At 39.0% G+C, this 22719-nt stretch overlaps 1 protein-coding gene across 8 annotated transcripts in view; it reads left to right on the forward strand.

The window, feature by feature from the left end:
* Nucleotides 1–1638: 1638 nt before the first annotated feature.
* LOC124595536 (L-gulonolactone oxidase-like) overlaps nucleotides 1639–22719 on the forward strand; it is a 98666-nt gene continuing 77585 nt past the window's right edge. For 4 of the 8 annotated variants that reach the window (XM_047134309.1, XM_047134305.1, XM_047134308.1 and 1 more), the window contains exons 1-3: nucleotides 1676–3365; nucleotides 3449–3596; nucleotides 19797–19926. In XM_047134309.1, the coding sequence (XP_046990265.1) occupies nucleotides 1777–3126 (1350 nt within the window). In that variant the 5' untranslated portion in view covers nucleotides 1676–1776 and the 3' untranslated portion in view covers nucleotides 3127–3365; nucleotides 3449–3596; nucleotides 19797–19926. The other 4 variants (XM_047134310.1, XM_047134311.1, XR_006978221.1 and 1 more) reach the window with 3 other exon arrangements.

Genomic DNA, 22719 nt, shown 5'->3' on the forward strand with positions numbered 1-22719 from the left:
TATCCGGCGAACGGTCCGGATACGTGGCTGATGTCGTTCAGGATATCGAGCAGCATACATAGCACACTTCCGTTGGGCATTTTGGTCACAATAACCATACATCAACACGATGTCGATCTTTTCCGCAGTTGGTAAACGGTCCATTTTAACACGGGTAACGTATCATGAAGCAAATGCCGTTCGCACTGGCGGAATGTTACGTGATACCACGTAAGTACGTTTGTGACTATTACAGCGCCATCTTACACAAAGCGGAAAAAGTGGTCCAACTAAAGCATTCGTATTTCTTTACGTGCTACACGAATATGTAATAAAAAATGGGGGTTCCTATTTAAGAAAACGCAGTTGATATCTGTTTGACCTATTACAGCGCCATCTAGCGGGCCAACCATAGCGCCATCTGGTTCCCCCCTTCAAGCTAGACGAGGTTCGTTATTTTTAGTTTTTTAGTGTGATGCTTATTTCGTGAGATATTTGGCACGGTCACTATCAATGGACCACCCTGTATAGTATCAATACTAGGAATAAGAGCAATCTACGTAAAGACCTAAAATCACTTACCTTAGTCCAAAAATGGGTTCAGTCTTCAGGGACACACATTTTCAGTAAGTGGCCAGCAAGCATTAAAAACATGGCTTCAGATAAAGCATGGTTTAAACATAGTTTGAAAGAATTTTTTGATAGGCAACACCTTCTACTCTGTGGATGAATATCTTAACAAGGACTGTTAGACAAGCCTAAGAAAAAAGGATGTTAGATTTCAGATTTGACAGCACTTGGTCAGAACAGTCAAGATTAGGTATTTTGTGTATGATAAATTTATTAAAAGTGCATAACAGTGTTTCATTCTGACTGTGTACTAATTCTGTAAATATTACCAGTTCCAGTTTACTGTAATGTATTCACCTATACTGGCAATCTTATGACAAATGATAAGGATAGCAAGTGTTATATTCAGATGTTTTGTGTTATAATTTCTGACATGTTGCATACCCACGAGAATCATCTAATTTTTGGGTCTATGGAACGAAAACTGAATGTAATATAATCTAACAATGTTGTTGTTGTTATCTTCAGTCCAAAGATAGATTTGATGCAGCTCTCCACACTACTCTATTCCGTGCAAGCCACTCTGTCTCCGAATATCTAGTGCAACCTACATCATTTTCTACCTGCTTACTGTCTTCATCTCTTTAATAGCATAAACTACATAAAAATTCTGTAAATTCCAGCAACATATATAAAACAACAAAGAAAGCAATTGAAATGAGAATAAGCAAGCGTTATGGGACTAGGAATGCAGAGCACATGTCTTAACAGCCACTTTCATAATGGTAGAATACACCAAGTATACGCACAGTGATGTTATCTGAAGCCGGGTGATCCACTTAATTTCATTGCTCCTCGAATCCACTCAAATGAAAACTCGTGTTTTTGCACACTGATTAGGAAGCATCATTACACTCTTACGGATGTTGGTTTCCATGTCACAGACATTAAGTTTTATTTGTAATGAATTTGACACCTGTAGATTTGTGGGGGGTAATTCTACGGCAAAGACTTTAGCTGTGTACACTTGGATTGAAACATATATCCGCGAAAGATCATAGATAATGTTGTTTGTTGACAATGTAGTAAGTTGTATGAGAATTATTTTGTTTTCGTTTGTGTAAGTGATTATTTGGAGCTCTTATGTTTTCTCACTTTAAACTAAATGACAACGTTTTCTTGAACTGATTAAAAAACATTGTGTATTTTTCATTTTTGTTGCCCATTATGTCCAGTCGAAGGCGGAGAGTGACGTTTTACCCGAAAGATTTAGTCGATGTATTCAAAATACTGAAACAGGTGAAAGAAAACTGTGTTACGGTGAAATGCTGTGGAGGAACGTATCCAGTTAGTGAAAACGGAGATGTGCTGATATCTCTAAACAATTTAAGACGTATCCTCTGGTACGACCCAGCGGAACAAATTTTGACTGTAGAAGCAGGAGTTACACTTAAGGAAATTTTGAAGTGCGTCGAATATTTCAACGCTACGCTAGAACTGTACGGAACATTGCCAGATATGGCTGTTATTGATGCTGTTTCTATAGGCCTAATAGGTGCCAATGGTACAATTGCACAATGTATTAAAGCGTGCAAAGTAGTGTCCTTACACGGCGATACCATTGATTGTATGTGGCCCTGTGCAGAACACGTTGTTGATCAGAGTGGAAAATGTGATGGAAACGGAACTGTGTGTCCAACATTGCAGCATGTTGTGTGTGGCCTTGGTTGTGTAGGTATTGTTGCATCTGTTACTTTGAAATGTGTACCAATACATCTAGCTCAACAGGTCACATATGTATGCACAGTGAAAGAAATACCAGGAATATCTGAGAGACTGTCAGCAGCTCTATACAGTGAGTTACTTTGGTACCCTCTTATAAACAGGATAGCTGTCACAAATCATTATCCAATACGTTTGCATCAAGGGTTTTACCAGCCATTGTGGAAGAAAGTTATAGAGACAGTATATATACTTATGCATCAGATAGTAACTCGTGTCAGCCCATACATGTCGTGGTATTTCCCTGATGCTTCAGCATACCTTTCACGTCAGCAGTTTGGACTGGTGATGAAAGCAGCATCGTGCAGAACTGGTTTTTGTTTTAAACCACAGAAATTTGTGTCTGTTGAGAGTTATTGCAAAGGGATAAAATGGTCAATTCCTAGAGAACATTTACCTACACTTATGCAGGAGATCAGGAGTTGGGCAGAAAAGCATAAACATTTCTGTTCAACCCCCATTGTGTTGTGTTTCCAGACAAACAAAGATCTAGATCTGCGCAAACCATTGCTTTGCCCATATACAGATGTTAGTACATGCACAATATGGACTGACTGGTTCTGCAACAAGAATTTGATGATATCTTATTCTGCAGAAATGGCAGAATTTGAATCATTGCTGCAGAAAAATTTTGGTCGTAGATGTTGGTCTGCTGGTCCAGTATTTATTTCACCACTTATTGGACAGATGTATCCAGGTTTCAAGCATTGGTGTTCTGCAAAGTCAGTGTTGGATCCTGATCTGATTTTTAGAAGTCCGTATGTAGAAGGCAATCTTATTATTGAAAATTGCTAGTGTATGTCCTCGATGTATGTTATTCTCTTCACTGCTTATGCAGGGTGTTATGTGCTTTGAGATGTATTATAGCATATCAAGAATCATCATTCTAATGACTTTGAAAACGCTTTGCATCACTATATCTGTGGAAGAGGCTTGGACACAGTGAAGTAATAATAAATAAATAAAATATAAAAAAGACCCACAAAGTGTGAATCAAATTCCAGACAATCTGAACAACTGTCTCCATTGTTGAGGTATTTGTAACTGGTTACATCTTAATGTTACTGTTTAGGAGTTGGGATTCATTGATAATCAGATGTGTTTTATGTTTGAACAGGACCATGGACTGATCACTACACAAATAATTAATTTCAGCTTTGATGCTGTTATAGCATGGAATAATTCCAAACAAGAAACTTATTGATGTCACGTTTATAAGCATTAACTGGCACAACAGTCATTAGATTCAGCAATATTTTTGTACAGTAAGTAAATGAAAATTGAGTTAGACATATTATGTTACTTGTGTCAGTCTTATTCATGGTAATGTATGGAAACCTAATAGAAACCTATTGGTGTCACAGATTTTCTCTGGTGTTGAAGTAGTATGGAAAGCTCAGAAGTGCTAGGAATGAGGTGCTTTTAGTTCAGCTGTCACGTGCAAATTTATTGCTTATGTAATATTGCTCTAGGGCATTAACCTGAGGAAAAACATGACTTGAATATCATCATGCTCAGTGACACATTTGTTAAGGCACTGGACATGCATTTGGGGGGACGGGGGGGGGGGGGGGTTGAAATTGGTGTCCAGTTATTAATATTTAGGTTATCTGTTATTTTCTGGAACATTTGGTGCTTTGCAGATTGGAAATGTGTAATTTATGTACATTTTATGTAAAGCACATCACCATTGATAGTATACAGTACCCTAAATTAATTTTGTAGAAAAATTCAGGTAGAACGTAAATACACAAAGGAATTAAAGACATTATCCGCCAGTCGGCATTGATTTAAATCAGTGCCCACTGGCATAATTCCTTTATATCTTGATTCATAGTGGCTGCAGGATCAAAAAGGTGTTTGTTCTTTATGACATGCCCAAAAGAACAGACACCAAATACACTGAATTTAGGTAAATACTTCATGAGTAAAGGAGACAGTTCGAGTTGTCAAATGAAATACAAATTAACAAGAAGGATTTGCACATGATCATACCAGATGTCATTCAGGTTTGGTGTGCAGGTTTACTAATCGACCAAAGGATCAGCTTCCAACTTTGTGAGCAGGGGCCTTTTATGTGAAAGTTACATGAGTGCTGTAGTGACATTTCAGAAATTTTTGCCAGTTTTGAAATCCTGTAATTTGGTGGATAATTGTGATAAAGCTACACAAACCCTGGAAAGATAGTTTAATAGTTTGAGTTGTGAACATTCTGTAAATTTTATATTGCATTTGTGTTCCAGGTAGCATTGAAAGTTGTTAATGCACCTTTATGCGGTTGGTTTAGAAATATATCTTTTTGTGAGATTATTGCTTACTAGCTTATTTCGAAACCTGTTAGTTTTATCTCTTCTGGGTTCATAGTTTTTAAGATATTCTATTGAAGATGTATGAAAACAAATTTGCTGGCAAAGTGATTTTTTAAACCTTGTGTCTCAGAAGGGACACTTGATCCAATCTTGTGTTAAAGAACATCTTTTCCTCTGTGACATTAAATTCCCATGAATGCTGTGTTTCTTTGAAGTTCTGCAATATCCAGTAAAGTTTTTTGTAAAAATGACTGTTGGTTTTTAAAGATGAAAAGTTAATTTTTATCAAACTTAGTCTTCTCTCACATCAAATATACTCTAAAAGTTTTACGTTTTATTTTTTAGATATTATTCTCTCGAAAACAAGAATTTTTAGGTAAAGTGCACTTGTGGTGCACTGAATCTAATGGTTGATTGTGAGGGAACATGCAGATGATTTGTTCCTCTTATAGATGTAAGGAAGAAAACGTGACTTGCTGGCAGGCTGACTTGTAGTGATTGCTAGCGGGCTGACTTGTACTGAGGCCCAAAGTCTAGATTAGTTTGGAATGTGAGTTTGACTGAAATTTGGCAAAGCCAGGGAAAATGAATGGTAGAAAACGAAATGTGCAGACAGATTGGCCTGTAAAGAAACCGAAGGCCAAGGTTAGCTTGCAATGTGACAATTTGGTTTTGAGTTTGCGAAGCCAGTGGATATCATCACGAAAATGGGATTGCCGTCATAGTTTGATGCATAACTTAGTCTGAGATGTAGGTATGTCATTGCAATGAGCTATTTCTATGTCTTATTTCCAATTTCACCAAAAATTCCAGCAGTGTAGTTAATTATAAATGAGCATTCTAATTAGCTACTGAATTACTATCCATCATGTTCACTTCTCATCATTCATCTGCTATCAGTTACCAAGAGCAACCAATGGAAAAGCCACGGTGCACCAGGAAGTCCACTTTTGCCATCGTTAGGTGTATTCTGTATGTTTTCAACTTTTTAGAATCATGTCACAAGAAAAAAGTAATCCACTTTAAAAATTAAATCGAAGTGTACTTTTGTAGGTTACTGATTTGTATACCTGATGGCTTCAGTAAGTGAAGATGTGCAGAACTATCATTTTTAAAAGAAGAGTTATCATCGGGAAATTTGAGGTTGGTTAATGCAACTCTGACAAGTCAGCTGAAAAATTTTGTCAAGTATTGTTCAATTGGGCGACAGTGGATCTCAAAAATAATTGCCCGCTGTTACAACTTTGACTTCCAGGGCTGCTTCAAGAATACTTTTCCACACTAGCAATGTATCATTTGGGTGCTGTTTCAACAAATCAAAGTGGATCTCAAAAATAATTGCCCGCTGTTACAACTTTGACTTCCAGGGCTGCTTCAAGAATACTTTTCCACACTAGCAATGTATCATTTGGGTGCTGTTTCAACAAATCAAAGTACAATATATCAAAAATGTGAGGCAAAATCTCAAGCCCAGTGAAGTAATTGCACTGCTTTATTTTGCAGAGAATTATGGCTTTGTTGTCCAGGATGCTGTAATATAATAGGCTGTGAGAGCTAGCCTACAGTCCCCAAAGGTCAACCAAATCCTCACACCTTTGGTTTTCACAGATTCTATGAGCAAAACTTGAATAAAACTTAATTTTTGTTGAGAAATCCCACATTGAATTTCAGAACTTGTCATGAAGAAAGGTTTTCTTTGGTTTGCTGGAACAAGAGAAAATCACCAGTGCATTCCAATTGATCTGAAAATACTGCCATGTGTTGCCGAAATAACAAACTGATGATGCCCCAGAATTTATGATTTCAACACTACAAACAGGGCAGTATATTGTATACATGTATGAAAACAGCTGGTGAGTTGGCAGTGTTTGTGAAATCTCATTACACACTTATCTATTTCTTGCATGCTTGTGGCCTGTTGAGATTGTTACGCTTGTCAGTTCAAAAAATACAAGCTGAATCAGCACATTATCAAAAGTCTACTGGAGCTATCTCCAACAACATTGGGTCAGCAGTACAGTTTCCGAGTACCAGTCATCACTATATTTGATGAAAAACATTCAAGAATGTAGTTATTTCTCCATGGCAGTCATAAAGATACCCAAACATCATGATTGGGAAATGCTGCGTACTTCCTCCAGAACCTTTACTATGCAGACCACTAGCAAGGTTGGAAACCTGGAAGAAGTCCCCCAACCATTGGGTCAACAGAAGCGTCCCATCCCACGTGTCGGCTTTGACCCGTGACGTAAGGGTGTTGTCGTGTGTGACATCATGACGGCGCGGAGTTTGGTTTGAGTGTGGCTGTCTCCAGTTCTGTTTTATCTTATTTTATTTACTTTTCTGATCTGTTCGTTCTATCTCGTGAGATTTTTTTAAATTTAAAAACACTTATTACTTATTTTAATTATCTGTTTCCTCGAATTTCTGTTTTAGTTTATTATATTTATCTTTCTGATCTGTTCGTTCTATCCCGTGAGATTTTTTTTTAAAAAAGACAAAAAACACTAATCAGCTACTGAAGCATCTTTATCTTCTATGGGTTGCAGGGGTTACGACCCCTGGGGAGGTGGGTGGGTATTCATGCATGGCTGTCTTCACTTACACGTTGTAGCTACGCAAGGCGTCTAAATTTGTTTATATTTAGTTTGCCCCCCACCCAAAACACCCCATTTCCCGCACTTGTCCCGTTAGTGTCATTAGGCTTCTTGTGGAAAGTGTGTGGGTTTGTTTTTGTTTCCGCTGTATTTGTGACATCATGGGTCAAAGCAGACGGGTGGGATCGGACGCTTCCGTATTTCCCAACCATTGGTGGCCTTGGATCTGGTTATTGGGTGTGATCCAGTGGCTATAGGGATGCTAATTTTTTATTAACTTATCATGGAAAAAGCCATAATGGATCAACACAAGCTTTTAATTATATTGTGACTTAACACTGCTTTAAAAAATCCTTAGTTTTTTGATACTCCAAAATATTGATTTGCATGTCAATTTAACAAGATAATTATAGACCTTCAAGGAAAAGAGCATTATTGGAAAGTAACACAAGTCTGGGACAGGTGCCTGTTCCGAGATATAAGGGTTCAAAATTCACTTACCTTGGCAGCAAATTTGGTTTTGGGTGACTTCAGCCACCTGTATCCTAAAAACCTATGAACCCAACCATGACAAAGCTTAAAAGATTTTCTAAACAAGCTGCTAGGCAGGTCACAAAAGGAGAGATTTCTAAATCAGCTGCATAACAAGATCAAGCCTCTTCAACTTGGGAGAAGTTTTGTTGCGACAAAATATACTAATTCACTGACAACTGTCAGTGACATTTGGGGCAAAATTAGTAAGTCTACTGTCAAAACTTACAGAATGTGCACAATCCAAACTGTTAAACTAACTTGCCAAGGTGTGCAGCTTTTTGTCAATTATCCACTGAATCATAGCACTTTGAACACTGCTGAAAGTTTTGAAATGTTGCCATGACGTTTCTTTACCCACCACTAAAGTGCCAACTACTTACAAAGTGTTAAAATTTGGAAGCTAGGAATTTGTAAATCATCCTTTGGTTGTTCAGCAAACTTGCTCACCAAATCTGAACAAAATCTGAGATGATCGAGTGAGAACTGTATCTAAAAATAGACCACTTGGTGTTGAATCACCCTAAAGCAATCTCTATTGGGCAGCTTATGTCTTTCTACATACTTTTGTTCACTGCCATACCAGTATTAAGTGAATATGCCTGTAATTAGTAGCATGTTGAACCTTCAGGAATATTGTAAAACACGTGAATCAACTGAAGCTTTCAATACCTATTCATCAACTCACAATCAGATTGTCACTTTTTAACCTGACCTACACATTGGGCTATGGAACAGGTCAGTTCATTCATAGTGTTTCATTGAGCCCATCAAGAAGGAGAACCTTTTTTTGCACATATACATCATCACGTGCCAAAAGAGCATTACATGTCATGTTAGTTAGAAATTCTCTGTTGGGTTCTACATGTACATATATACTCTGCAGTCTGCATTATGGTGTGTGGCGGAGGTTACATTGTGTACTAGGGTCGCTTCCCACTCTTCCTGTTCCAGTGGTGTACGGTTCATGGGAGAAACGATTGCCAATAGGCCTCCCGGGAGGCTCGAATCTCTCTTATTTTATGTTCGTGGTCTTTTCGTGATATATACATAGGAGGAAGCAATATGTTGGTTGACTCTTCTAGGAATGTGTGCCCTTGGAACTTTAATGGTGGACCATAATGTGATGCAGACTGCCTCTCTTGGAGCTTCTGCCACAGGAGTCGGCTGAGCATCTCTGTGACACGTTCGTTCTTACTAATTGAACCTGTAACAATGTGTACTGCTCTTATTTGAATCTTCTATATTTCCTCTATCAGTCCTATCTGGTACATATCCCATACTGACAAGCTGTGTGTGGATATTAGTTGAACAAGTGTTTTGTTTTTTGTGAGCTACATCCTTTGTTGATGGAGTACATTTACTGGAGATTCTTCCAATGAATCTCTGTCTGACATTTGCCTTTTATGTGGTGATTCCACTTCAAATCTGTTTGTATTTCTAGATATTTTGTGGAAGTAACTGCTTCCATTGATTGTTCTGCAATTTTATAATCATGTGGTAACTGTCTAGGTATTCACAACACAGTACATTTGTTTATGTTGAAGGTTAATTGCCACTCCCTACACCAAGTGTTGGTCCTCTATTGGCCTTCTTGCATTTTACTACAGTTCCCTATCACTGCAACTTCTCTGTATAAAACAGCACTATCTGTGAAAAGCCTCATGGAACTTATGATGTTACCTAATAGATCATTTATATGTACTGTGGAAAGTAATGGTCCTGCAACACTCCCCTGAGGTGTGTTCGAAGTTACATTTACATCTGAAGATTTCCCTCCATTCATAATGACATGCTGTGTTCTGTTAGCTAGAAACTCTTCAGTCTAGGCAGACAGTTGGTCTGATATTCCATACACATTTTATTCATCAGGTGGCAGCGTGGAACTGGAATGAAAGCCTTTCGGAAGTCAAGGAAAATGATATCTATATGGGTGTCTGTATCGACTGCACTCTGTGTCTAGTGTTCAAATAAAGTGAACTGGGTTACACACAAACATTGTTTTCAGAATCCATGTTTGTTCCTACAGAGGAGATTTTCTGTCTCTAGAAATGTCATAATACAAGAGCATAAAACATGATTCTAAAACAATCCACGTCAGAGATATAAGCCTATAATTTTGTGCATGTGTTGGACGACACTTCTTGAAAACGGAAATGATCTGTGCTTTTTTTCAATCATTAGTAATGCTTCGCTCCTCAAGAGACCTACTGTAAGTTGCTGCTAGAAGAGGGACAAGCTCTTTCGCATACTCTGTGTAGAATCTATTTGGTCTCCCATGAGGTCCAGTGGTCTTTCCTCTGTTGAGCAAATTCTGTTGCTTTTTATACCTTGGCACTTATTTCAATATCTGCTGTTTCGTTGTTTGTGCAACAAGCTAAAGGAGAAACTGTAGTGCAATCCTCTTCTGTGAAGCAGTTTTTGAGAAAGTTGTTTAGTATTTTGGCCCTTTCTGTGTCATTTCTGTTTCAGTGTCATTTTGGTCACGGAATGTCTGGACAGATTGCTTTGATGCATTTACTGATTTGACACAAGACTAGAACTTTTTAGGGTTTTATGTCAAGTTGGTAGCTTGTATTTGTTGTATTTGTTGAACATTTCACGCATAGCCCTCTTTATGCTAATTTAGGCTTCATTTAATTTTTGTTTATCTGTGAGACTTTGGTTACATTTAAATTTGCAGTAAAGATGTCTTTTGCTGTTGTAGCAGCTTCCTAACACGGTTGTCAAATCTTTGTGTTTTTTTTCCATCCCTCACAATTTTACTCAGGACATAATTGACTACAGTGTACCTATGTACTATTCTCGTAGACTTTTCCCATTTAAGCTCAACAGTGTCAGTGCTGGCGATGAAATTTCCATGATGACCTGTTAGGTAATGTGAAAGCTGTCTCTTGTTGCTCTCGCTAAACAGAAATATTTTCTTGCCCTTCTTTGTATTCCTATTGACAACCATATTCAGTGAAGCTGTAACAGCCTTATAATCACAGATTCCCCTGAGTTGAAAAGTTCGAGTCTCATTGTCATCAGTAGGTCTAAGATGTTATCTTCACGAATTGGTTCTCTGATAAACTGCTCAAGGTAATTTTTGAATAAGGTGCATGATTCTCTGTTCCTTGCACCAGGCGAACGGTCTACCCGACGGGAGGCCCTAGCCACACGACATTTCATTTCATTATCATAATCACTTGAGCTCCCAGGTCTATAGGTGGCAAGTTAAAATCTCCACCTGAAACTATAACATGACCAGGTAATTTACGTAAAATATTCTCTAAAATTCCACTCAATTGTTCTGCCACTACTATTGCTGAGGCAGGGGTTTGTAACCATGAAGGGTGACGTTTTAGAATTGAACGAGGAATTTGAAGCATAAACGTAGTTGTGATTATACAGTATTACACACTGCTGGTTTCTATCTGCTGTGTTGATATCATTCTTTTCTTCCGTCTGGACTCCTTTATAGCCATAACTGCTTCATTCTGTGCTTTGTCAATGCAAAGCTTGTCATCCATTGAAGTTCTCAGATGCAGTTTACTCTGGGATTAGTTCCCATATGCAGTAGCCCCTTCCATCTCACCAGTATTGTTGTAATTTAAAGCAATAACAGTAAAGCAAACAAACCCGCCTTACCTTTCCCTCGTCCCCCATACCCCCCGCCCCTCCCCCCCTCTCCTCAACCACGCTGCAATTTTAGTGTTTTCCTCCCAGCAAAGACATTGCTTTGGTGTGCAAGTCTATTTGAGATCATTGAAAGACTCATTTGGATTCTGAACCTCCCTATGTAGAAACATCAACAAGTCAGATGTAGTGTGCTGACTGTGGGGAAGAACACACTACGATTGAAGTGCCCAGGTAACAAAGAACAACTGTACATTCATTAAGTCTAAGCAACAGAATGCAATAACAGTTACCTTGGGATGTCAGTCTGTGCTAAAAGGCAGACACTGAATGTCAATCATTTCTGTTGCACTAGAATGTTCTTACACAAATGAAGTCCTTGAGGCCTTGATTGGTGGAGATTATTAGGCTGCTCGAGGATGGTTGAAAGGAGGTCCAGTGAGGTGGGAGCTTAAGGACAGTAGGAGCCCGTGGATACTGCAGTGAAATACACCTTATTAGACTGGTGATGTTAAGTCAATTTGGTGAGATGCTAGATGCAGCTGGCTTACGCCCAGACTGTGAACTGCCTGAAGAGTGGTCAGGTAGCTCCTTAAATATCTGGGCGCTGGAAGGCTACAAACTCGGCGCTCCAAGGGCATGTGACTCATGGAAGCGAGGTGATGCCATGGTGGCAGCATTGTTTAAGATGATGCTTACACCTCTGGTGACGAGGCTGGTGCCATGTGGTACTGTTGCAGCTTCTTCAGGTTCAGTTAAAAACAACACATTTTGTTTGTGTTGATGCTGGATTGTTTTCATTCAGTCTCCACAGATAGTGTCATTGGCAGGTCGGGACTTTGGCAGAGCTTGGCATATGACTGTGGTTGGTTGCTGTGTTACAGGTGTTAGCCTGAGAATCCATCATCAGGATTACCACATCTCTGTAAATGGGCTTTACGACTTCCATCACTGCTGCTAGGATGGATTGTTTATGACCAAATGAGGTATTTTGAGTATTGGACATTGTGATACTTGCACCACGAATCTAGTTCAGGAGGCCAAAGTTGACTGGTTTATCAGCTCTTACCAGTTTGTGGAAGAAGGTAGTCCATAATACTGCCTGGTTCATTCTGAACAAGTCACCAATGTTATTTTGTAATGGCTAGCCCAGGGCTTCCCAACCATATTAGCTGGCGGACCCCTTTTTCAGGAAAAAATTTGTGTCGGACCCCTTGTCAGTCAAGCATTCAGTAACTGGTGAAATTCAGCATGAAGCCCATGTGAATTGGAAACTTCTTAATGAAAGTGCCACTTTTCCACTATCCCCATAATAATCAAGATAATTTGGTTTAAAGATGAATGGAAACAACTTGAAACTAACAATGTTCCCATTCATCTGAATTCCCTCTGTATTCAGATACTTGCTGTTAGATTTACTCCCATTGTTCAATGCACTAGGCAGGCCATATTTCTAATTGAATGGGGGAGAATATATTGCCAAGAAAAGCAATGCTCATTGAATATCATTTTAATTTTCGGAACAGGTATATCAATACTAACAGAATTCAATTAAATATTAAGTAGTTGTGGAAAACATAAACAAAATACATACAAAAGTTATAGTCCGGGAATATTCACTGCTTGTTGATGAAGCAAAATGTGATTTTTTCCCTAGAGATGAGTCTGTAGGAATAATAATGGAATCTTAATGTGAAGGTTGGGGGTGCTTCGCCTGGACCCAAGTTTGAAAAGTCAGCTTCAGTACTTGACAAGTGGAGACGAACATCTGGTTCAGTGTGTAGACAGCTGCGGTACTTACTTTTATTGGTGGCTTAGATTTAGAATCCAGATATAGACTTGTATGTTGTGGCAATTGGAAATAGAATACTTTTGGTTTTTCAACAAAGGAATGCATTTTTTGTTTTCCAAATAGATCCAAAAGTGTGAGTGTCACTGTTGAAAATAGATGTTGAGGTTGAGTCTGTGGAAATTTCAATCAACAACTCATATTCATTCAATGATAGAGTGTTCGACTTTTTGACGACCCATTCGTATTCCCGCAGCGTCTCATCTTTAGCTGTTAGGAAATAATGCTACAGCTATGATGTCAAGCTTCAGAGAGATGTTTGAGGATTTCATGACATAAATTATTCCCAAGCTCCATTGTCTTGTCTTTCAAAAAATTGTTGATAAGAAGAAAACACTTGATCTCCCACTCCTCGACACTCTCTGCCCAAAAATTGATTTTCCTCTTGAACACTTGAACTTTGTTGTTGTTGGCAGTGACCGTTATAATGCTTTTTGCTTGCAGTGCAATATTCACTTCTTTCATTTTGGGGAAAATATCTGGCAAATAAGCATGTGTGTATTGCCAATTTTAGTCATTAATAAGAGCTGCTAATTTAGTAATATGGTCAAAAAGTAATGCTAGGACTCATAAACTAAATTCATGTAATCGAGGGAGTGTATTTCTGTGGGAGAGCCTCATCATTTCTGTACGGAGAAGTAGGGAATGATGAAGGTTTCCCATATTTTTAAGCACTATTGTGAAACTTCTTGAATTCAATGGCCATGATTTTATATAATTAATAATTTGGACAGGCTCATCTAAAACTTTTTTGAAGAAAGCAGGCATTTGTTTAGTAGCTAAAGCATGTCTCTGGCGAGCACAAAGACTATTGCCACAATCCTTTGAACTTTCTTTTATGTTATTTATCGTTCTGACTGTTGGACCTGCATTGGCTTTTGGACCATCTGTGTACACACCGATGCAATTAGACCATGAAATGTTGCTGGTCTTTAAAAAATTGTCCAACAATCAGAATATTTCAATACCTGTTGTATTGGCAGTAGTGGTTTGCATAATAAGAGGTCCTCCTTGAAACATCCCAAGAATTCTTAATGGACAAAAGCCAATAAAATTGCTAATCCCACTACAGACCTATGTCATTGACGTCGGTTTGCAGTACGGTTTTGAAGCATATACTGTATTCAAACATTATGAATCACCTCGAAGGGAACGCTCTATTGATGCATAATCAACATGGTTTCAGAAAACATCGTTCTTGTGCAACGCAGCTAGCTCTTTATTCGCATGAAGTAATGGCCGCTATCGACAGGGGATCTCAGGTTGATTCAGTATTTCTGGATTTCCGGAAGGCTTTTGACACCGTTCCTCACAAGCGACTTCTAATCAAGCTGCGACTGGATTCGTGATTTACTGTCAGGAAGCTCGTAGTTCGTAGTAATAGACGGCAAATCATCGAGTAAAACTGAAGTGATGTCAGGTGTTCCCCAGGGAAGCGTCCTGGGACCTCTGCTGTTCCTGATCTATATAAATGACCTGGGTGACAATCTGAGCAGTTCTCTTAGGTTGTTTGCAGATGATGCTGTAATTTACCGTCTAGTAAGGTCTTCCGAAGACCAGTATCAGTTGCAAAGCGATTTAGAAAAGATTGCTGTATGGTGTGGCAGGTGGCAGTTGACACTAAATAATGAAAAGTGTGAGGTGATCCACATGAGTTCCAAAAGAAATCCGTTGGAATTCGATTACTCGATAAATAGTACAATTCTCAAGGCTGTCAATTCATCTAAGTACCTGGGTGTAAAAATTACGAACAACTTCAATTGGAAAGACCACATAGATAATATTGTGGGGAAGGCGAGCCAAAGGTTGCGTTTCATTGGCAGGACACTTAGAAGATGCAACAAGTCCACTAAAGAGACAGCTTACACTACACTCGTTCGTCCTCTGTTAGAATATTGCTGCGCAGTGTGGGATCCTTACCAGGGGTGCAAAAAAGGGCAGCTCGTTTAGTATTATCACGTAATAGCGGAGAGAGTGTAGCAGATATGATACGCGAGTTGGGATGGAAGTCATTAAAGCAAAGACGTTTTTCGTCGCGGCGAGATCTATTTACGAAATTTCAGTCACCAACTTTCTCTTCCGAATGCGAAAATATTTTGTTGAGCCCAACCTACATAGGTAAGAATGATCATCAAAATAAAATAAGAGAAATCAGAGCTCGAACAGTAAGGTTTAGGTGCTCGTTTTTCCCGCGCTCTGTTCGGGAGTGGAATGGTAGGGAGATAGTATGATTGTGGTTCGATGAACCCTCTGCCAAGCTCTTAAATCTGAATTGCAGAGTAATCATGTAGATGTAGATGTACATCTGTAGATTCGTTTATTGGGAGAGAAAATGAATTGTGTTGGATGTAAGGAACCAGAGATTCTTTCACATTGTTTGATATGTCAACTATCCGTCTTGTTACAGTATTGTTTGGTATTGACTCTGAAGATACGAGTTTTACTGCTTTTTCATCTAGCATACAAGAAACAGTATCATGGGCACACTGTTTTATGAGGGTTTCCGCAATGGTGTGAGCTTTCCATGTCTTTGCCACTCGATAACTTACCAAGAAAGAGGCTTTTAAAGAGTTTTCATTAATTGTTTTTGCATGAATTTTCATGCACTGTTGAGAAGTAGGTAATTCAGTGTTCTTCAACTTGAAATAAATCAATCTCTTTAGTCTGGGTGAGCACCCTCAAAATGATGGTGCACTTTGACTGGAACTATCAACCGTTCAGAAGGACTTGCGCACAGGTACACGCTGAGCTTTACCCCCCTCTCTCTTGATAAAGTATACTTCTAAATAGCTTTCGTTATACTTTATGCTTTTTGTTATTCCACATCCACAGGGTATTGCAACTAATGGAGCACTTGCAGAATTTTTGCGTAATAAATCCGCTGTGGCACTTAGTATGATTGTTCTTCAGTAGGCTGTCCTCACTCCTCATTAATTTCAACAGGAAGCTTTTCTTGCTGTGAATGCGATGCAGAAACTGCTCACTTCTTCAGTGATCCCAACTTCAGCCATGAATCCATGTTGAAAGTAATAAACTGGTCAAAAAACGGATGATGAAACAGGTAGTGCACTCACAAAGGATGTTTAACATTGAATGATGTCTCAGACCACATACATTCCAGCGAGTGCTCTGATTGGTCGACTGAACTCAAGCCATTTCGGAATAACATGTGCAATATGTTTCTGCACTTCAAGTGCTGTGAGCCAGCCGACATGTGATCCCTGGAGTGTTTCAGAAACAATTGAGCAGAGAGGCCACATTCACCAGCACTAAACTACGAGTCCCCTATCGGGAAACACAGCCGCTGCATGGGAAGATGACCTAACATATTTATCAAATGAAAAAAATGTTATAATGATAAATTTGCTTTTTACCTTTTTTTAGTTAATAATTTTACTCATTTTTTTACAAGTTTTTGTCAAAGGTTGACCACTTACCCCTTAGAAAGAGCTGGTGGGCCCCAAAGGGGTCCATGGACTGCATGTAGGAAAGCTCTGGGCTATCCCATAGTATTGTTGTAGTTCATTATTAATTTTGTCCGTCAGCCTGTCCTTCTTGGACTTACATCAGAGAGTTTCTTGTTTCTCAAACTTTGTTTCAACTTTCTCAACCTGGTGCACATCCTCTTGTGGACGTGACCCACACACTCCATTTTTGTGCTAATCTTATCAATTGAAAATTTCAGTAGCTGCAGTGGCCTCCATACCATCACATGTTCCTCTGTAGTTCCTATCACAGATACGTTGTGCTTGGTTCCTTGATTTACAATTATAATAATGTTTTTTTTAGAATCTGTAAGTCGATTACCTTCGCAGTTTCCATACTTAGTTGGCACTTCTACATATAACATGTGTTTATATTATGAAAAGCTAGGATATTGCTTTTGACAATGCTGCCAGTAGAAACAATGTAATAGTGTAATCCACAGCCTTCTATATAAAAAGAAAAAAATACTTCCCATTTGAGTTTATATGTGATTTATATACCATTTTATGAAGAAAATGACAAATTTTACTCTAGGATAAAAATCCAAAATGTAGAAATTTTATTTCTGTTCTAATCCCCTTCTTAACTTCTAGTGGTGCATTACTTTGCATTCTTGTTTGATTATGTATTGTTATACTCATTCGCCATGTATTTCAGATCACTGTTCTTAGTTTTTGCTTCTTCCTCTGGATAGAATATCTTTAGCATCTTACATTTAACCTTTTTCGAGATTTCAAAATTATCCACCTCTTTGTATCTTGATTATACAGGGTGATTCAAAAAGAATACCACAACTTTAAAAATATGTATTTAATGAAAGAAACATAATATAACCTTCTGTTATACATCATTTCAAAGAGTATTTAAAAAGGTTTTTTTTCACTCAAAAACAAGTTCAGAGATGTTCAATATGGCCCCCTCGACACTCGAGCAATATCAACCCGATACTCCAACTCGTTCCACACTCTCTGTAGCATATCAGGCGTAACAGTTTGGATAGCTACTGTTATTTCTCGTTTCAAATCATCAATGGTGGCTGGGAGAGGTGGCCGAAACACCATATCCTTAACATACCCCCATAAGAAAAAATCGCAGGGGGTAAGATCAGGGCTTCTTGGAGGCCAGTGATGAAGTGCTCTGTCATGGGCTGCCTGGCGGCCGATCCATCGCCTCGGGTAGTTGACGTTCAGGTAGTTACGGACAGATAAGTGCCAATGTGGTGGCGCTCCATCCTGCTGAAATATGAATTGTTGTGCTTCTTGTTCGAGCTGAGGGAACAGCCAATTCTCTAACATCTCCAGATACTGTAGTCCAGTTACAGTAGCACCTTCAAAGAAAAAGGGACCAAAAACTTTATTGGCTGAAATGGCACAGAAAACGTTCACCTTAGGCGAGTCACGTTCATACTGAGTTGTTTCTCGCGGATTCTCAGTGGCCCATATACAGACATTGTGACGGTTGACTTTCCCGTTAGTGTGGAAAGTTGCTTCATCACTAAACACAATCTTTGAAACGAAAGATTCATCTGTTTCCATTTGAGCAAGGATAAAATCACAGAAATTGATTCTTTTAATCTTATCAGCTGCAGACAGTGCTTGAACCAATTTCAGACGATAAGGTTTCATAACTAATCTTTTTCGTAGGACTCTCCATACAGTTGATTGTGGAATTTGCAGCTCTCTGCTAGCTCTGCGAGTCGATTTTCCTGGGCTGCGAACAAATGCTTGCTGGATGCGTGCTAAATTTTCATCACTCGTTCTCGGCCATCCAGAACTTTTCCCTTTGCACAAACACCCATTCTCTGTAAACTGTTTATACCAACGTTTAATACGCCACCTATCAGGAGGTTTAACACCATACTTCGTTCGAAATGCACGCTGAACAACTGTCGTCAATTCACTTCTGCCGTACTCAATAACACAAAAAGCTTTCTGTTGAGCGATCGCCATCTTAGCATCAACTGACGCTGACGCCTAGTCAACAGCGCCTCAAGCGAACAGATGTACAACTAAATGAAACTTTATAGCTCCCTTAATTCGCCGACAGATAGTGCTTAGCTCTGCCTTTTGTCGTTGCAGAGTTTTAAATTCCTAAAGTTGTGGTATTCTTTTTGAATCACCCTGTATAAATTTTCAGAGCACCCAGTCTGAAGATAATCTTTCTGCTCTTTTGTTTCAGGGCTGTTTATATACTGTAATTCTCGTGGAGCTTTTTTTGGGTCTATAGTCTGATTCAGTGGTATTTTTTCTCTTAGTTTGCAGTTTTCCTCTTGCTGCATTTCTGAAAATTTGGGTATTTGCATCCTTTGTCTGTTTACACATCACCAAAATGTGATAGTCTGCAATTTCTCTTTCTTTCACAAACGTTTGTGAAACATTTGTGTTATTGGCAACTGCTTGAAGAAAATGTTTGGTTTCTTTTTCTGTTGTGTGTCTCCCAAGAGATATCACTCAGTAAGCATGAGTAGATTTACTTTCTAGATGACACATATTTAATTTCATTCCATTCATTTTCTCCTGTTCTGTCAGCAAAGCACTCTGACTGTATGTTGGTGTGGTTCTTCAAAAATACAACTTCCAACCAGTGTGAGCTTAAAATTATATCAGTAAATGTAGACATATTAGAATCGTATACACATTTACCTTTCACTAATATGCTCCATGTGTCAGTTATGAGGCCATGCACACACTAACAAAGTGGAACATTAATTTTCATTTTTGTAGTAGTATACTATTCATGCTTCGTCCTGTTTTAGTGTGTATGTGTCTTCTTTTTTGGGTGTATATGTTTAAAATTAGACTACCATATTTTTGCCCGTCCTTCTTGTGCCTCTTTGTCTGTCTGAAATGCATATAGCAAAATATTCCATGTTAGTTAATTAATAGTTTGAAGTTCTGTGGGTCACTTTACACATTATATTGTAATGACTTGGAATGAGTTAGCTCCAAAATATGTGAATATCACATTCTGTGTTTACTACTTTCTGTACTGCCAAGATATTTTCTAACCTGCATCTGTTAAATCAGTTTCTATTCTCTATATTATGGGTGGCTACAAACAGTGTCTGTTTCCCAGGTAAAAATTGCAGAAGGGAATAAGATACTGCTGCATTAACTTCCTACAAAAGCAGCTTTAATGAAGGAAAGTCGAGAAGGAGACACAGTTGCTGTTCATAGCCTTTGAAACTCAAGATTTAGCAGGAAAGGTAACACAGTAGCCATTAAGGTCTCTCAGATCACCAATTCATTATATCCTTGTTGCAGATGACTGAAGAATTTTATTGTTCAAAATTGCTACTTGGAATATACAGAATTGTTAAGAGTTGGTAAAAAAGAGGAGTTAAAAATGAAATGAAAGACAAATACAGTAATGTGTTAAAAGTTAATTAACTTGGGTGGAGGCAGTTGTGATTTCTCAGTGCATTTGAAGAAGTAGGAATGAATGGAGTTACTGTAGTAGTAAATTGCTAAATTAACTAGTGAAATGGTGAACACAATTTCAGTGGCAGATCATTAATCGCAAAGATGAGCAGTAAACAGAGAAACCTAGTTATTTTTCAAGCATATTTTCTAACTTAAGATCATCATAATGAAGAGGCTGAGGAAATGTATGAACTAATTGAAGATCACCTGATGATAAGAACAGCATAATGACAAATGTATGAACAAATTGAAGAATTCTTGATGCCAAGAATAACATAATGACAGATTTTAGTAGTAGGATAGATAGAGAAAGTGCATGCTGTGTACGAATGCAGGAGCTGGCAGCAGTTTGTGAACAGCTGAAGATGCCATTGGCTGTGCCAGCTGTTGCCTCATGGTTTGTAGGTGCAGAGAAACTGTTGGATTGCAAGGGGCTTTTCGGATGTCACTTGTTTTGCCCCTAGACACGGCTGCTAAGTCACCTTCCAGTCCAGCTTATCTGATTTGCAGAATAAGTGGAAAATTGTAATGTGTTTGGGTTGCTTGAGACCGGGGGGGGGGGGGGGGGGGGGGAATGTGGGGACTGGCTGTCTGACCTTATCCATTCACCTATTCACCTTACAAATGGACTAGTCACCACTCTTTCAGCAGAGTCCGAGCAGGTGCATGGTGTGTGTGTGGGGGGGGGGGGGGGGGGAGGGGGGGGGGGAAGGTTGCTAGTTAGTTGGAGCTTTGAGCTCCAATGTTAGGAGTGTTGTGGAACCTTTAAGGGAAACAAAGCACACTCAGTGTGTCTGTTGGGGAAGCCTCATCTGAGATGTGGAGAACAACCTGCCTGCAGCTATTGTGAGTGCGGTGCAGTCATCTGCAAGTTGCTGCTCATGTTGGCACGAGTGATGCCTGTCGCTAGGGATCGGAGTCTATCCTCAGTTTGTATCAGCAGCTAGTGGAAGTGGCGAAGACAGTGGCCTTGCTCGTGGGGTGCAAGCAATGCTTACAGTTTGCGTTGTTGTACACAGAAGTGATCGAGGTCTTTTGGTTCGGAGCCAGAGGCTCCAGTGATTCTGTATTTGTCTCAGCTGCAGATTTATGAACCTGCATTATAGGCGAAGAATTGTAGGATTTCCCTTGACAGATAAGTGTCACATGGCGTGGAGGAAGCAGAATACTTTCGGAGTGCATGTGCTTTTTTATTTTTTTTTAAGACTAAGTGTTAGATTGAGGTCCTCTGATAAACACCTGGCATTTGATTTGCAGAGACCAAGTTCATATAGTGTGCAAAGTAAAGACGCTTTGAAGTCAAAATTGTAACAACTATTTGTCGAAGCATTTGTAATGAAGTCCCTGAACTTACTGCCTTTCAGGAGACCCATTACGCTCAACGTATACTTAAAAAGGATAGCTGGATGAAAGCCAAAGTAGAAAACTGTGAAATATGTAGTGAGGCATGAAATGCATATCAAGAAGACAGATTAGATGCCATATGAGGGGAATTGACAAAAATGTTGTCTCTATCGAGGTTGAAATAGAGTGTGACTGCAAAGTAATCTGGACACAAGTAACCAGACTAGGTAACTTAAGTTAATCGTTTCATATTTTTATCGGCCACCCAGTTCTGATTAAACAGTTGTAGAATAATTCAAAGAAAGTCTGTGCTCAGTAATGCAGAATTACCACAATAAAGCAGTGTTAATTGGAGGTGATGTTAGCCCACTGAGTGTGAACTGCAATGCCTATGGATTCATTGCCTGTGGTGTGGGCAGACAATCTTGTGAAGTAGTGCAGAACACATTTTCTGTATACGGCCTCGAGCAGCTAGTTTGTCAACCCACATGCAATGGAAAGACTTTAAACCTTGTAGCTACAAACAGGCCTGACCTTACTGACAGTGTCTGTACAGAGGCAGGAACTAGTGATCATGTCATTATAGTTACAATTGTTACTAAGTTAATGAATCCATCCGAAGAGCTAATGCTGGAAAGAGCAGGTAAGCAGTTGGTAGCATCCTGCCTAGACTATGAATGGAAATCATTTACTTCTAATGTGATGGTCGCAGAGGAACTGTAGGCAAAGTTTGAACTGATTGTAAACTGCACTGTGGAGAAATATATGCCTAGTAAGGGATTAAAGGACAGAAGAGACGTGCTGGGGTTTAACGGAACTTGGAAAATGCTGAGGAAACAGAAATTGTTACACTCTATGGTCAAAAATGAATGCAAAAATTCATTCAACTATGAAAAGATTGCTGCACAAAGCATGCACCAACTTCCACTGTCATATGTTAGCAAAAGGTTTTGCAGAGGACTCAAGAAAATTTAAGTCCTATGTAGAATGACTAAGCCGGTCAAAGGCTTGTATTCAGTCACTTGTTGACCAGTCTGGTGCGACAATAGAAGACGGTGTAAGGAAAGCTAGAGTTTTAAATTTTATAATTAAAAAAGTCATTTGTTCTGTAGGATCATACAGACATGCCATCGTTTGACCATTGTATGATCTCCCATATGGAGGACATAGAGACAGATGTCCCTGTCATTGATAAACAACTGAAACAGTTGGAAACAGATAAATTTCCAGGT

This window comes from Schistocerca americana, chromosome 2 (assembly GCF_021461395.2).
Source record: "Schistocerca americana isolate TAMUIC-IGC-003095 chromosome 2, iqSchAmer2.1, whole genome shotgun sequence".
Taxonomy (NCBI): Eukaryota; Metazoa; Arthropoda; class Insecta; order Orthoptera; family Acrididae; genus Schistocerca; species Schistocerca americana.